This window comes from Colletotrichum gloeosporioides, assembly GCF_011800055.1.
Source record: "Colletotrichum gloeosporioides strain Lc1 chromosome Unknown consensus_65, whole genome shotgun sequence".
Lineage (NCBI taxonomy): Eukaryota > Fungi > Ascomycota > Sordariomycetes > Glomerellales > Glomerellaceae > Colletotrichum > Colletotrichum gloeosporioides.
Window position 1 is genome coordinate 796,164 of NW_025544710.1, and position 16,807 is coordinate 812,970.

At 55.7% G+C, this 16,807-nt stretch overlaps 2 protein-coding genes across 2 annotated transcripts; one reads left to right on the forward strand and one right to left on the reverse strand.

The window, feature by feature from the left end:
• Position 1: 1 nt before the first annotated feature.
• Positions 2-9,596, forward strand: GCG54_00012521 (DNA polymerase zeta catalytic subunit; the record flags this gene model as incomplete). Its single annotated transcript, XM_045412397.1, has 5 exons — positions 2-251; positions 313-1,407; positions 2,038-5,048; positions 6,460-7,004; positions 7,055-9,596. Coding segments are annotated over 5 exons (7,443 nt in total), but the record flags the coding sequence as incomplete, so codon positions are not given.
• A 1,344-nt stretch (positions 9,597-10,940) lies between these two features.
• Positions 10,941-16,690, reverse strand: GCG54_00012522 (Anucleate primary sterigmata protein A; the record flags this gene model as incomplete). Its single annotated transcript, XM_045412398.1, has 3 exons — positions 10,941-11,062; positions 11,117-16,178; positions 16,235-16,690. The coding sequence occupies 3 exons, from the start codon at positions 16,688-16,690 to the stop codon at positions 10,941-10,943; spliced, it is 5,640 nt and encodes a 1,879-aa protein (XP_045261433.1).
• Between the last annotated feature and the right edge of the window lie 117 nt (positions 16,691-16,807).

A 16,807-nucleotide genomic window follows, 5' to 3' on the forward strand; every position in this document is an offset into this window, starting at 1 on the left:
TTCGCTCGCAGCCACGATGGACCTGTTCAGGGTGAGGTTGAACTGCATCGACCACTACCAGGCGACACCAACACGTTACGACCCCCAACTTCGCAATGACATAGGCCCTGCACAAGCCAAGAAGGGCCCCAAGGTCCCGGTCGTTAGAGTTTTTGGTTCAACGGAAACTGGCCAGAAAGTATGCGCTCACATACATGGGGCTTTCCCGTACTTGTATGTCGAGTATCAAGGCAGCTTGGAGCCAGAGGATGGTAAGTATACTTTTTCCGTTTTTTGTTTTTTTTAAATATCACAATCTCATCAAGCGTACAGTGGGAGCCTACATATATCGCCTTCATCTTTCCATTGATCATGCCCTGGCCGTCAGCTATCGGCGTGATCAATATGCAGATAATGCCAAGTTCGTGGCGCGAATCACCCTTGTGAAGGGTGTTCCCTTCTACGGCTTTCATGTCGGCTACAGATTCTTTCTCAAGATCTACATGTTCAACCCGATCGTCATGACAAGGCTGGCCGACTTGCTTCAACAGGGTGTCATTCTGAAGAAGAAGTTCCAGCCTTACGAAGCGCACCTTCAGTACTTGTTGCAGTTCATGACAGACTACAACCTATACGGCTGCGGGTATCTGGATGCGTCTGATGTCTATTTCAGAGGCCCGATACCGTCTTACGACGTCGAAGGAAACTCCCAGCACCTCTGGCATGACCATTCCATCCCAAGAGGCCGTGTGCTGGAGGACTTGAGCTTGCCCAGGGTCAGTCATTGCTCTGTCGAAGTTGATATTTGCGTGCAAAACATCATCAACCGCCGGATGGTGAAAGAACGCAGGCTTCATCATGACTTTGTGGAGAGAGTGAAGCCGCTTCCTGCGGATGTTAAACTGGTCTACAGCATGGCAGGGCTTTGGAAGGATGAGACTCGCCGGCGGAAGTTGAAGATGCCAAACGCAGACCCTGGCAGCAGTCCCTTCCCAGCTGAAGTTTTGATCTCGATGTCAGCAAATGCACGCGACTCGCAGCCGCAAGGATGGATTCACGAAGAGGAATACCAAGAAGAAGTGGTTAGGCTCATCGAAGCCGAGAAGGACCCAGAAGACACTTCTGAGCCGAACTTCGACACCTTTGTTGAGCATAAACCTCTGGAATCCAAAGTCAAAACAGCGCTACAGTCTGTAGAAGATTTGTACCCGACCAATCTCTTGCCCGCCTTAGGTTTACCTTCCAATCACGCCCCATCAAACCAAAACCCCGCGAGCAGTATCGAAGTCGACGAGCAGGGCGTTCTTGAACTAGAAGGTGAAGACTTCGACCCATTTCCGGTCGATTCTGACGAGGAGGCTCTCATGCAGTTGGACGAACTTGGTCTGAAGAAGGGTGACCAATTGGACCCGGCTGCTGAAAATGAGAGTAAGAGACCGGGGCTTCAGAAGCCGAAAACAGATGTGGCAGGTAATAATGCCAACGGAGGTCATGTTGTGAAGGCTTCAAACACAGTAAAGGGCCTGAGAGATCCTTCGCTCCCACCATACGAGGGCATCTGTACAAGCAGGCTCAAAACTGGCACTCCGCCTGTAATGCCTGTTTGGCAGGAGTTGCTTGATGCCGCCGAGGCGGAGGGTCTCGTTTCCAGATCGAAGGAAGAGGCGCGCTCAAACACGCAACGAAAAGTGGCAGTAAAGAGGTCGGTGTCGCCTCATCCAGCGGCGCCTTCAATCAAACGTACCCGAACAGACACCACAGAACCATCAAAACAACCACGTTCTGCGCCTCCTGTCGCCGCAAAAGCGTACCTTCCAGCAGAAGGAGACTCGGAAATGAAACAGGTTGTGATGCTTCCTTCCAATTCCCAAAACAACCCCCGCTCTTCACAAGGCCCTGATGGAAAGCCGATGGCGAATCAGCAACTATCTTTTCCGGTAGTCAAAAGCCAGGAAGATCCAACCACCAGGCTTCGGCTGAGCCAGAAGAGCCAACCTCGGGGGTCCCAGCAAGAGCAGAAAGAGTCCCAGAAGCACGTGTCCTTCAATCTCGCTCCAGACACCGTGGGTACCAAGCTTGACTCCAACCCTACACCCAAGAAAGTCCGTATCGCGAGTCCGCCCAAAGATTCAACTGGAACAGAAAATCTGATTCATCGAGCGCAGACGGCGCTCGGGGCTTTCTCAAACAAGAGACAATTTATCATCGGAACGCTGCCTCCTGTTCTCAAGGACATCACGTCATCGTTGAAGGACTTGCAAATACCCGATGCGATCTACCAAGATGCATATTACAGCGAGGAAAAGGATGTCCCTCCTCGGCCACGAGAATATGCTGGTCGGGAGTTCCGGCTCGAGAGCAACACGCTGCCCTACCTTGCAGACTTTGATCCTTCTGGGACATCTGCAGCAAGTGTGGGAATGAAGCCAGACACGCCGTACGATAGGACCAAGACAGACCAAGCTTATGAGGCGCAAGGTAGGATTTGCTCTTACCGAAGCTGGGAGATAGCTCAACCACCACCATCATCTAAGGAGGTGCAAGAATGGTGGGAGAAGAAGCATCCTCCGAAGAAGGGGCCCAAGAAAATCGATGGTAAACTTGCAGGAACCCCACTGGCTTCAAAACGCTATCTTTCTCAAATCGACGGCCCTACACCAAAGAACAAGCATGGCTTCAAGTACTCACCGAAAAAGAAGTCAACAAGCGTTAAGCATGAGGCTCAGTATATGAGTACCATGGCTTTGGAGGTGCATGTCAATACGAGAGGGAAATTTGTCCCGAATCCTGAAGAGGACGAGGTTCAATGCATCTTCTGGTCTATCAAGGCAGACGGCACAATTAGCGCTAGCCAGGACGCGGCTGGCGGCATTATTGCTGGTGTTGTCGTTCTTTCACCCGATGGTGAGCTTGCTGCGCGAATGAGACGATACATCGCAGCAGAAATCTTGGAAGAGTCATCTGAGCTGGATCTAATGGTCCGTATGGTGGAGATTGTCAGGGCCCATGATCCTGACATCTTGACGGGCTACGAGGTCCACGGCAGTTCATGGGGCTACCTTATTGAGAGAGCCCGCCTGAAGTACGATTATGACCTCTGCGACGAGTTTTCTCGTATGAAGAGCAACTCCCATGGCCGAATCGGAAAAGAGAATGATCGTTGGGGCTTCAACACGACCTCAACTATTCGTGTCACAGGGAGACATATGATCAACATCTGGCGAGCCATGCGAGGGGAGCTGAATTTGCTCCAGTACACCATGGAAAACGTCGTGTGGCATGTGCTCCACCGCCGCATACCTCACTATTCCTGGAGAACCTTGACGGAATGGTACAAGAGCAGCAAGCAACGGGATCTTGACAAGCTGCTGCGTTACTATCTTGCTCGCACACGGATTGACATTCAGATCCTAGAATCAAACGAACTGATTCCTAGGACTAGTGAGCAGGCCCGACTACTGGGAGTAGACTTCTTCTCCGTGTTCTCCCGCGGCTCGCAGTTCAAGGTCGAGTCTATCATGTTCAGGATCGCCAAACCCGAGAACTTCATGCTTGTCTCTCCTAGCCGAAAGCAGGTCGGTGGCCAAAATGCACTTGAGTGTCTCCCACTGGTTATGGAGCCTCAGAGCGCATTCTACAACAGCCCACTCCTGGTGCTCGACTTCCAAAGTCTGTATCCCAGCGTCATGATCGCTTATAATCTTTGCTACTCGACCTTCCTCGGCCGCATTGTCAACTGGAGAGGAATGAACAAGATGGGATTCACAGAGTATCAGAGACACAAGCGACTTCTGGAGCTCCTGAAAGACCACATTAACATTACCCCCAACGGGATGATGTATGTGAGGCCCGAGATTCGCAAGTCTTTGCTCGCAAAGATGCTTGGTGAGATCCTCGAAACTCGAGTCATGGTGAAGAGTGGGATGAAGCAAGACAAGGACGACAAGACGTTGCAGCAATTGCTTAACAATCGACAGCTCGCACTGAAGCTCCTTGCTAACGTCACCTACGGCTACACATCGGCGTCCTTCTCCGGTCGGATGCCATGCTCCGAAATCGCCGACAGCATTGTGCAAACAGGGAGAGAAACGTTGGAAAGAGCCATTGCATTTATCCACTCGCAGGAGCGCTGGGGGGCTGAGGTTGTATACGGAGACACTGACAGTCTGTTTGTCTACCTCAAGGGCCGGACCAAAGACCAAGCCTTCGACATTGGCAACGAGATCGCCAAGGCTATCACCGACATGAACCCGCGGCCTATCAAACTCAAGTTCGAGAAGGTGTACCACCCATGCGTGCTGCTTGCGAAGAAACGCTACGTTGGCTACAAATACGAGAGCAAGGATCAGGTCAAGCCAGACTTTGATGCAAAGGGTATCGAGACTGTCCGACGAGACGGTACGCCTGCAGAGCAAAAGATCGAGGAGAAGGCGCTCAAGATTCTCTTCGAGACGGCGAACCTGAGCGAGGTCAAGTCGTATTTCCAGAAACAATGCGAAAAGATCATGCGTGGGTCCGTCTCGGTCCAGGACTTTTGCTACGCGAGAGAAGTCAAGCTCGGAACATACAGTGATAAAGGTCCACCGCCGCCCGGCGCGCTGATTAGCACGAAAAGGATGCTCGAAGATGCGCGAGCAGAGCCACAGTATGGAGAGCGAGTGCCTTACGTGGTTATAACTGGTGCCCCAGGAGCGCGTCTTATCGATCGATGTGTCGCTCCAGAAGATCTCCTAAAGGACTCACACTCCCAGCTGGATGCGGAATACTACATATCGAAGAACCTCATCCCGCCGCTGGAGAGGATCTTCAACCTGGTGGGCGCCAACGTCCGGCAGTGGTACGACGAGATGCCCAAGGTACAGCGAATCCGTCGCGTCGACCAGACACTCGGTGGTGGGATGGCCAAGAAGACTCTAGAATCGTATTTGAAGTCTGCATCCTGCATCTCATGCAACGCCAAAATGCAGGTGGAGGGCGTCCTGTGCCCGAAGTGCGAGCAAGACGCGCCGTCGTCTCTCTTCAACCTCCAGACGCGCCTAAATCACGAAGAAAGAAAGTACATGGAAGTGGTCAGAATATGCCGAAGCTGCTCAGGACTCCCTGCGGCAGACGATGTCCCTTGCGACAGCAAAGACTGCCCCGTGTTCTACTCGCGCGTCAAACAAAGCGCGAGACTCAAGACGGAGAAGAGCGTATTGGATCCGGTCATTCGGGAACTAGTCCTAAAGGCAGGGAAGGTGTCGTTGGAATGGTGAGGCTTTTGTGTTTTAATCAAGATACCATGTTGGTGTGGGATGTTTCCTCCCCGGCGTTTGTGAGGGACGTTTTGGCTGATGCAACGGCCTTGGGTTGATAAAGAGCTATGATGTCACTGTTGGACGGGCGGTTGTTTCGGTTGGATGGTCGCAACAAAGACACACGGAAAGTAGCTGGAGATTAGACGGATACAACTGGTCCAACGCTACGGACTAAGAAATACGCTAAGACGTGTTATTGACTTCATTGTGCTTTCAGGAGATGAGAAGAGAGCGATTCAAGTGCTGATGCGATACACCACCAAGCGAGTGGCATGTAGATTGGTCCCCGCAATGAAATGGTTCCCTTCATCTCATCGCGCCGGATTGACTCTGTCTTGAAGGAAGTGAGGCGACTTGTTATGACCAGGTATCGACACCTAATGAAGCCTGAGAAGTCTTTCTTCGAAGCCAAACAGTCAACCCAAAATTAGAGTGTCTGGGCTTCTGTCATGGCCCATCACTCAGCGTACTTATTGCTGCTGCTCAGTGACCTCACGCTGCTCAGGGGACCCATTCCCAATGATTCTCGCGGGGTAGACAGGGTGTGGGCTGCCGACCCGATCGGAGCTGCTGCTCTCCCGCCGAGGAACAGCGGTCTGCGGGTCATTCGGCACTCTCAGGCTCTTGGTGCGCTACGACTCCTACTAGCCGCCCTGCGTATCCACACAAGGTCAGACCTGAGAACGCCTCGCAAGGGCCACAGCTCAACCTTACAGCGCTCATTCTCGCCCCCAAAGTCAAAGGGTCTTTGTACAGGCTCTCTACAGGTGCCTGCCCAGGTGCTTTCAAGCCAGCTGTCTTATGGGAGGCACCCGCCGCAACTCCATCACATGACGGCATTCGAGCAACTCATTGGACGCCGGAAGCTCCAAAAGTGACCAGAGTACCTGCCTACCTGACCTCCCACTGGTCTTACCTGATCCATCTCCGATCCAGAAACGCCGTCCTGCGGCCAAGACCTAGAAACCCGCGTGGGATTTCTTGTCCACTTTCTGAAAAGTCGCCTTTGCTAAATCGTGTGTTCATTTGCCTTCGTCCTGAAACAAGAGCTCCCATTCCCTCCCCGCGAAACACCGAATCGTACCACCCCGAGATTCTCGCCAGCAACAACAAGCGTCCGATGCTCCCGACAACACCCCTCCACTTCGTCGTACCCATCTGCTAGCAGCACTGCAGATCGTAGTGCAGCCGCGCGACAGAGGAACGCCTGGGAGACGGACGTGAAGCGACAGCAGCCATGGGGGGCTGGACCGGCTTCCTGTTCACCTATCTCCTGGGAGGCCTGACCTTCATACCTTTGGTCGTCGTCGCCGTCTTCGTCCATGCCTACCTGACTCTGCCCTACCGCCAGGATGCCGACATAAGCCTTGACGCCGATGGCGGTCAGGACTCCGTCGTGCAGCCCGGGGACGATCTCACGGCCCTGCAAGCCGCAAAGGCTGGCGATAAGGACGACGGGCAGGCGAAGCGGCCGGCGACCCAGGACAACGACGTAGCAGCGGGGTACTTCGCCGTGTGTCGTGAATACACGCCCATGGGGATCAACGCGAAACCCATCGAGCGAGCCACGCCCACCGGGTCGACTACCGTCGCCGCCCCGAGCCAGAGCGTCTACCAGACCATGTATAAGAGCATCTTCGAGCGGAAGCCGACACCAGGACCTTTGGACAGGAACGGGTTGAGCCAGCGTCCCAAGAACGCCGGCAATGTCTTCTATGTTGTTCTCAGGTCGGTGCACCTTGTCCATGCGCCTCGCGACTTTGACTGACAAGCACCAGGCATGGGCATCTGATGCTCTTTGACGATGACGAGCAGATCGAAGTCCGACATGTCATATCACTTGCGCACCACGATGTCAGTATATACTCCGGGGGAGACGTGACGCCCGAGGGAGAGCTGTACATCAAGAGGAATGCGTTGTGTTTGTCGAGGAGGCCAGACGGGCCGGAAGTTGGTCCAGATAGCCAGCTCTCCAAACCGTTCTACCTTTTCTCGGAGAACTGCTCAGCAAAGGAAGACTTCTACTTCGCCTTGCTCCGCAACCAGGAGCAGACTTTTGGCAATGACCGGATAGCGCCCAAACCGAAGCAATTTGAGGTCAAGAACATCATATCTTTGGTCCAGAAGCTACACTCTTCTGAAGAGCATCTATCCACTCGATGGTTGAATGCCATGATTGGCCGCATATTCCTCGGAATTTACAAGACGACCGATTTGGAGCACTTGATTCGAGAGAAGCTCACTAAGAAGATTGCGCGGGTGAAGCGGCCGTCATTCCTTACTAACATTGCCATCCGCGGGATTGAAACTGGCGAATCAGCCCCCATCATCACTAACCCTCGCCACAGGGACTTGAACGTGGAGGGTGAGTGTGTGATGGAGGCAGATGTACGGTATACTGGAAACTTCCGAATCGAGGTGGCTGCGACAGCTCGCATCGACCTTGGGTCACGCTTCAAGGTCCGCGAGGTCGACCTCGTTCTCGCTGTCGTCTTGAAGAAGCTTGAAGGACACATGCTCTTCAAGATCAAGCCGCCACCGAGTAATCGAATTTGGCTCTCCTTCCAGAGTCAGCCGAAAGTGGAGATGACCATCGAGCCTATTGTCAGTGCTAGGCAAATTACCTACACCATTATTCTACGACAGATTGAAAACCGGATCAAGGAGGTTATTGCGGAAACATTGGTGCAACCATTCTGGGACGACATGCCCTTCTTCAATACAGAGCACAAGAAGTGGCGAGGCGGAATCTGGGAAGACGATGACGCTGTCGTCGGGTCGCCTAGCATGGAGGCTCACGTGGCACAAGAGGGCGATGTGGAGGGAGTCGACCGCTTGGAGGACACGGGGGACCTGCAAAGCGACCTGAGACCAAGCGACATGAGGCCGTTCGAGAAGAGTCACAGCATGCCGATCGTTGAGAATTCGTCGCACACTGGCTTGTTCGGCAGGAAGATACAAGGCAAGGGAACCAGCAGCCCCTTGAACAGCTCGTCCACAAGCGTCGATGTCGTGGGCTCGCCTACATCACCGGCATCTAAGCCTAAGCCGTTCAGATCGCCGTCCGTATCGAGTCCAGCGAACCCAGTGGTCGGAACGGATGCGGCTCACGCAGACATGTTTAAGCCGTCCAGTTCACCGCCGGACCATGCATCAAGCATGATGGCAGCGCTGTCTGCGCGGTCCCAGGGCAACTCTGCTGCTGCGACACCCACCGATACTCCAGCAAAGCCCCCACCCGTCGCGAAAGCACGAAGCCAGTCCTCTGCGTCCTCTCGCGAAGCTACAGATAATGAGAACGAGACCGATCGAACGCCGGTAGCCAATAAGAGACGGAGCACGACGTCGTCCGCCGAGTCGCTGCGAGCGACCGAGTCAACAGATCCAAGCTCACCAACGGCGGCAACTTCGAGAGCACCCTCAATCAGGAGCGCTACGGGCTCAATCTCCAAGGGCTTGTTCAGGCGAGACACTAACAGCACGGTGGCATCGAGCGCCGCCTCTACAAACGGCGAAGGCAAACGCACTACGCTTGCTGCGGTCGCAAACGCCGCAGTCACAGCAAGGCAGTGGGGTTGGAACGCTCTCCAGAAACACAAGGACGCCAAAAATGGAAACGCCAGTGAGCAAAATCCGCCGGTAGACCTGAACCAGCCCATGGGACGAGGACAACCTCTGCCACCACCCGGCACACCCCTCCCGCCTCCCGTGAAGGGCTCAAAGGTCACCACGATCCCTGTGCAGAAGCGAAAGCCTATATCCCCTCCAGAGCTGCCCGAGCGACCCCATTCAGCTGCGCTGTCCGAAAGCCGGCCGACTCGCAAACCGATTCCGCCACCGTTGGTCGAAAGCAAGTCGGACCGCTCAGAGCGCAGACCAGTGCCGCCTCCCCCGCTGCCCTCACGCCGCCACATCGACAACAGCAACGACGGCGGCGAAAACATGCTTGTCGTCGAAGCGCCCCTCGACTCTGAGCCCACAACCCCAATGGACGAGAACGGCCCTCCACCGGCATACGTCCAGCCATGGGCCGAAGACACGGAAGACTATGAGGAACCGATCTCTACAACCGCTCCCTCCCGCGAGAGCCGTGGAAGCAGCGGCAGCACCACCAGCGAAGAAGCGAGCCGCACCCCGCCGCCCCTCCCCGAGAGGCGCGCGAGCCCCATTGAGGCGGTGCCCGCCAACTTAGACGATGACGATGACTACTCCGCGTGGATGGAAGACGATAACACCAACGACGTATACGAGGAAGAGAATAAGAAGCCCATCATTACGGGAAGCAATGGGACTGCAGCCCCCGCAGCAGCGACGAGTTAAATATTGAGTTTTTTGTATGTGTGTTTCTTTGGCATCAGGGTTTCTGGGATTAGGGGAAATCGGGTTCGGGCAAACGGAAGGGGCGTTATTTCAGGATACCATGATCATTACCAAAGCAGCAGCAGCAGCATAAAGGAGGAGAGAGAGAGGACGCAACATACTTTTGATACACTTAAAAACTGTTCCTGTACATATGACGGTTAGTGTCCCTGGGCTGAGAATAGCATATCCACACTTTATCAACACATCCGTCGACTTTATGTCTGTGCATCCGAGTGAGTCTGGTCTGGCTGGTGGATCTTCACCATCCGTCTGGGCCGAAATTACGACAAGCAAAGAAGCTAACCTCGAAATGCCATCCCCAATCCCCCGTTTACGGATGGCGGTGCCAGATGACAAACGGCGCATGAAATGTCAAGTCGCGGGATGATCCCAGTCGGAGCTGTTCCCGACTCACACTAGAACGCAAACGCGTGCGCGCCAAATGATCAAGGGCAGAAGCAACTTTAGGCATTACATCTACACTAGACAGCCGGAGCCACGCCCGAGCTGATACTGAACGTAAAAAAGAGAGTTAAGAACAAGAGAGGTTGTACATAGAAGATTGTTGTTTTTTTGGTGTGTGTGAGTGTGTGAGTGCCAACAAACACAATAGTGCCGCGCTGTGTAAAGCAAAACGGTAATGAGGAAAACTCCACACTGATTCCCATCGCGGTGGTTTGTGTTTGTGATACATTTGCCCAATGCCGATCCATGCATGCTTTAATCCACGGGTCCCCCAGTTCGCCTCGACACGCCGGTGAAATGAAGAGCTCGGCAAGTTTGATTAACCCAACTCCCCATATGGAACAAGAACAGGTTGCTCCCGGTAGTACAACAAGAGACGGACACAAAAAAAAGATAAGAGCCAGCATGATCCAGATAATCTGTATGTTGGCAATCCCCGGTAATTTTTTTCGCGGGTTGGTTTTTAGCAGTGATGGCGGTAGTGGTGGGTTTGTTGATCAAAAGTCATTCGACTTAGACGCGCAAAAGGAAATTGGTCGTAGGACGCGGTGTCCTGGATGCAAGTCGTGATTGATTAGGTCGGAAACGGAAGGAGAATGGTGCCCAAGGCATGCAGGGTAATCCCAGGCTGTTTAGACGGCAAGGAGAAGGTTGTCATAGACGTCGTGATCCGTTGCGTGCGAGCGAATTGATCATGAGAGTGGGGATGGTGCCCCCGAGCCAGTTGTGGCGTAGCGAGTGGATGGGAAGAATGCTTCATTGCTTTTAAAATTACTTGGGAAGGAAGGCTGCTCAACAGCCGCGTGGAGATGTTCGATGGGAATGCGAACCACCAGCTTAGGCTCGCGACCTTAAGGTGCTCATGGCAGACGCAGAACGTCCGGGTTGAGAGTGGGAGTGGGAGCCAGAAGGCTGGCCTCTCTTAGAGTGGTGATGAAGTGTACCAACGTCGTGCTTGCCTGTAAACTTGTTAGCATCGTTGCAATGTGAGGCTTCTTGCGGCCCAGACTTACCATCGCAGCAGGCGCGCACGTTCTCCAGTCGGTCGGCATCCCGGTCTTGTCTCTCAATAATTTCCCGGAGGTCCTCGGCACTATCGTGCACCTCGCTGGCCTCGTAAATGCTGGAGTTGGGGGCAACTCCACTGCGGCTCCTCATGCTGGAGAAGGTGTTAAAGTAGCCGCTGATCCTTCCCAGGGTCCCAATGGAAGGTCTCTGGGCCTGACCCTTGTTGGGGGTCAGAGTAGGGACGTTCATCGACATGTCAATCGCAGGGGACTGGTTGCGGGTCGTCCTCGAGTTGTACGAGGACACGGATGGAGGCGGCCGTGGGCGAGCCGTGGAGTTGGTGCGACGGCCAAACTGGGGGTTGAACTCGTCCACATCGGCCTGGGTAATGTGCCCAGCCATCTCTTCGACGTCAGACTGGCCCTCATCGGCTGTGCGGAGCAAGAGGTAAGACAAAGCGTTGAACCATGTCTCGTGTCTCTGGCCGGTTGTGCATGTAAACTTGATCGTCCTGCCAGGAGAGATAACAATCAAACTCTTGCGGTGGAGGCCGGGGGGCATGGGGTTGTCGTCCGTCACCACACGAACAGCCTCAATCGGAACACTCTTGCCACGGAGCTCAGATCGACCGGCAGCTGCCGGGTCACGGTCGCTCCAGTACAAGGTGCGGGTGTATGGGTGGACCCAGAAGTACCGTCTGTGTCTGTGTTCGGAGATTTCTCCACGGCCAGCCTTGCGAGTGTACTTCCACAAGTATTCTCCAATCATGGTGGAAGTGATGGCCTGGATCATGCGAGGGTCGGTGTTGGCGCCAAATCCAGATGGGTCCATGCCACCCAGCTCGTTACGAGGGTTGAAGCGATGGTCAATCTCGGAGACGAAGGAGGACACCGATGATTGTCTGCTCATGGTCGACAGCTTAGTCGGGGACTGAACAGCAACCTCGGCGGTTCCGTACGAAGGACCAGCCCGAGCCATGCGAGGAGTAGCCGAGTTCTTGGTGACAATTGACAGGGGAGACTGCGGCCGTCCGCCGTTAGGGGTTTGCGGTCGTTGGCTCCTCATGGCAGAAGCGGGCCACAGAGGGGGTCCCATGCTTCCCTGTGACGATCCAGCTCTGGAGCCAGTCCTTGCCGCCTCGATGGCCTCCTTGTGGTTCGTCGGCAGCGGTGGGAGCGGCTGGTTAAGCATGCGGTTGCTGCTGGCACTGCTTGGTCTTCCCATCTTTTGCTCGGTGGAAATGCTGCTGAGGCTGTCGTGAGACGGGCGGCGAATGCGAACAGTGCCCGAAGAGTTGGGAGTGCCAATGAAAACCGATGACTTATCCTGTGCCTCGACAGGCTGAGTCTTGGCCAGGAGCATCTCATCGATAGCCTCGGCTGTGAGCGAAGTCTGGGCGCCCATATCAGTCGTCTGGACCGTGGCCTTGCGGGCAGGGCGACCGTTGGCGTTGGTCGAGATCTCCTTGAAGGGACGCTGAGACTCAGGAGTCTCAGACGGTCGAACCTCACTAGGGGATTGTCGGGTCTCGTCCTCGGCAATGATGGGGTCGGCCTGGGCCTTGTTCTTGCCGCGACCGAAGACAGAGCCCATGAGGCCGTTCTTGGGCGTTCTGGGCACATCCTCATCAAATGGCGATTCCATGTCGGCGGGGATGATGAAGCCGTCCCGCTTGAGGCTGCGAGGCGAGATCGGGTGAGTTTCGATCGACTCAATGTTCGAGAAGGCGAAGTTGGGCTTGGGAATCTTGGCCTCGGGCGACTGAACAGGCTCGACTTGCTGGGAGAGAAGCGTAGAGAAGTCCAAGGAGGGGACAGGGTCGGCGCGGGGCGACACGGCCTGGGAGTGAATGTTGGAGTACGCCAGGATCGCAGGGGGAGGCGCGAGGACCTCGGGCTCAGCCTTCGGCTCAATGTTCTCCGACGCGATGGACGAAAGGCTAAGCGCAGGAGGCGGCGGTGGCAGTACCTCAGGCTCAGCAAGAGGCTCAATGTTGGCGTATGAGAGCGAAGACAACGTGAGAGTTGGGGGGAGCTCAGCCTTGGGCTCAATGTTTTCAGAGGCAATCGCTGTGAGGCTGAGGGTTGGCGGAGCGGGGATGATCTCAGGCTCCTCCCTCGGCTCAATGTTCTCAGCCGCGATTGACGAGAACGCCAACTGAGGAACGACCTCGGGCTCTGCCTTGGGCTCGACATTCTCCGCCACGATGGACGACAGAGTGAGGGCAGGAGGCAAAACCGCAGGCTCTGCTCTAGGCTCAAGGTTGTGGGCGTAGAGCGCAGAGAGGCTGAGAACAGGAGTCTCCTGAACGACTTCGGGCTCGGCCTTGGGTTCAACTTGCTCTGAGGCAATGGACGAGAGACTAAGAATTGGAGCCGGCGCCGGTGTCGGAACCGGGATAGGTGCAGGCACGGCCCTGACGGCCTCGGACTCGGGCTCAGCCTTGGGCTCAATGTCCTCAGACACAAGAGCAGACATGGTGAGGTCGGGCATAGGAACCACAGCCTCGGGCTCGGCGATGGGCTCGAGGTTATGTGCGTGAAGAGCAGAAAGGCTCAGAGCTGGAGGAAGGGCCTGGTGTTCAGCAACCGGCTCCAGGTTGTGGGAATGCAAGGCCGAAAGGCTGAGAGCTGGAGGAGGAACTTCAGGCTCCGCAATTGGCTCGATGTCATGAGCTTGCAGCGCAGACAGGCTGAGTGCCGGCGGGAGAACCGGTGGCTCGGCCACGGGCTCGAGGTTGTGTGCGTGGAGTGCAGAAAGACTCAACACTGGAGGTGGCACGTCCGGCTCCGCCTTGGGCTCGACCGCCTCGGAAAGGAAGGATGAGATGCTCAGCGTGGGAGGCGGCACCTCAGGTTCAGCCTTGGGCTCAACAACCTCCGAGACAAGAGGAGTGTAGGCCAAGACAGGGGCTGGTGGCACGATTTCAGGCTCAGCCTTGGGTTCAACCGCCTCAGACACAATCGATGTCATAGTGAGCGGGGCTGGCGCCGGCGGAGGCGTCTCAGGCTCCACGATGGGTTCGATGTCCTGAATATCGATTGAAGACATGCTAAGCTCGGGCAGTGGCGGCAGGACGAACTGCTTGTTGGGGGATGGCGGCATGGGGAACTGCGCGAGCTTCTCGTCCATGTCGTACTGAGCGCCTGCATCGCTATAGGAAATCGTAGACAGCGGCCGAGACTTGAGTCCGTCGGAGATCTGGTTTGCGGCCACCAGAGAACCAAGTGATGGGATATCTCGGTCATCGTGAACAACGCTGACGGGTGACATCGGAGGAGAGTGGACCATCGGCTCAGTCATCATTCCGGAATCAACCATAGCAGGTCTGGGAGCAGCTGGCCTCTTGACGGGGTCCGTCATGCCGCTGGTGTCGGGAGTGGTGAGAGACAACGACGGAATGGTTGTCGTGGCTTGAGAAACCTCCGAATCAGCACTCGGGGTAGCAGATCTCGCGCGGCTGGGAGTGCCTTCGACGGACTCGGCATCGCTGGTCTCGAGCTCAGCAAGCTCAGCAAACAGGCTTTGACCACCAGCTTGAGGTGTTCCAGCAGCGCTGCCGGTGGCGGCGCTGGCCGGGCTGCTTTGGTAGGCTGGCTCCTCGCTCGCCTGCCTTGAGCGGCGGTTGAGAAGTCCCCGGCTAAGCTTGACGCGCATGCGTTGATGAGAGTGCTGCGATGTCGGTGTTCGCACGTACTCGACATAGTCGTCGTCTTCATCCGCTGAGGTCGATGCAGTGCTGTCGTAGGAGTTGCGCCCACCACTAAGCGCGAAGTTCTGGCGGAGCTCCCGGCCCTTAGACGGGCTCTCGGTCTCGGTTCCGGAATCAGAGCCGGAGAGATCCTCGGCGCCGGTCTGGAAGTCCTCAGTCTCAGTTCCCCGCTCGTTGGCAGTCTCAAAGGCGGCATCGCTAGTCTCATTGGCTGTGTCGAACTGATCACTGGTGTCCGTGATCTGCATCCTGCTGCCGGGTCTGCGAACAGTCGAGGTCGAGTACGAGGTAGGCGATGTTCTGGGGCTGCCAATTTCTGTAGCTTCCTCCCACTCAGCGTCGTCGGTGTAGATCTCGTTGCGGCTGTGGCGGTGACCTCCAAGCAATCCGCGGGAAGGCTTCTTGAACTCTCTAGACTCGACCTTGCGGTTGCGACGAGCGGGAGCGGGAGCGGCGTCGGTGCGAAGCTTCTCCAGCTCATCGCGGGTGTCCTGAAGCAGTCGCTTAAGCTCGAGCTTCTCAGTCTTCTCGCGGTGGATGACCGTCTTCTGGCTCTGGATGGTGCGCTGAGCGTGCAGAAGAGAGCTCTTGAGAGTCTCAGACTCGAGCATGGCATGGCGGGGAGTTCCCTTGATAGGGGACGGCGGCGGTGAGTGCTCGGGGGTGAAGCCGTCCGCTCCGCTATCCAAGTCTTCGTCACTAGGGAGACGACCGAAATCGCGGTCAGACAGGCGTCCACGTTGAGAGGAGATGGCTCTGGCAAGCTCCTGGTTCTGGCTCATCAGGTCATCGACCTTGCGCTGCAGCGCGTTTCTTTCCGTCTCGGCGACGGCAGCATTCTTCTTGGCTGTTGTCAAGTCCAGGTCAAGATGCCTGGCGAATCTCTCGTGCTCCTCGGTCAGCTTGGCGATAGAGACCTTGGCCTCGTCGAGCTCCTTCTGCGCCGAATTCTTCTCTGCTTGCAGGACATTGAGACTTTGCGTCAACTTCTTTTCGCGATCGGCGGCATCCTTCTGGGCAGCAACCAAGTCGTGCACCTGTGTCTCGAGGTTCCAGTTCTCATCTTTGTACCTGTTTTCGCTCTCGTCTAGTGTCTTCACGCGCTGCTGAAAGCTCTCTGTCTCGATTTCTAGCCTTGACTTTTCGGCCTTGGTGTCTTTGAGCTCCTCATCTTTTTCGGCGAGGAGGGACTGAAGATTGCGGACTTGTGCGATAAGCGAAGTGCTGATTTCGGCGGCGAACTCGATATCGTGTATGCGACTTGAAGGCTGATTGCGGACTTTGCGATTTGGTACACTCAACTTGGACGGCGAGCCTGTGGCGATGTTCTCGAACTTTGAAGGGCTGACGGAGCGCTGCAGCGTCGAGGTTAGCGCCAGAGCGCGCATTCATCAGAAGATGCGAAACTTACTCTTCCCATCTTGCCGTCCGGAACATAGGGTGAACCTCCAGCAGCCTCGTTGCTGGGTACCCTTTGCTTGGGCAAAAACGCCCGTGCAGTCTCTCGGGCGACATCATTGAATTCCTTTTCGATTTCAACGAGCTTTGAGCGCAGGTCTGGCGTGAGTTCTCCTTCAGTCTGCTGCTCTTCTACCTCCTTCAATCGCTCGGCAAGCTCCTTGCGCTGCTGAACCAAAGCTGTTCCCAGCTTTCCGGCCTCATCCAGGCGACGTTCGGTGTCGGCGATGTGTGCTTGCAATGCGCGCTTGGCCTGGTCGGGCGATGCGCCGGGGCCGAGTGCGAAGAATTGGTTGTCGTATCCAGAGTATCGCTGGTTGGCGGGACCCGGGGGAGAGACAAAGGGATCGTTCGCATCCGCATCGCCGGGCGGCAAATGTGGTTTATCGACGGCGAGTGAAGTAGCCATGTTGGTGGTAACGAGGGGGGGCGCCGCCGTTAGATTCGTTGCGGCCACATTCAGTGCAATTATCCGGTGTAGGTTGTTGTCGTGTTGTCGCCTCGGTGTCTAGGTGGTGGTTGTGGT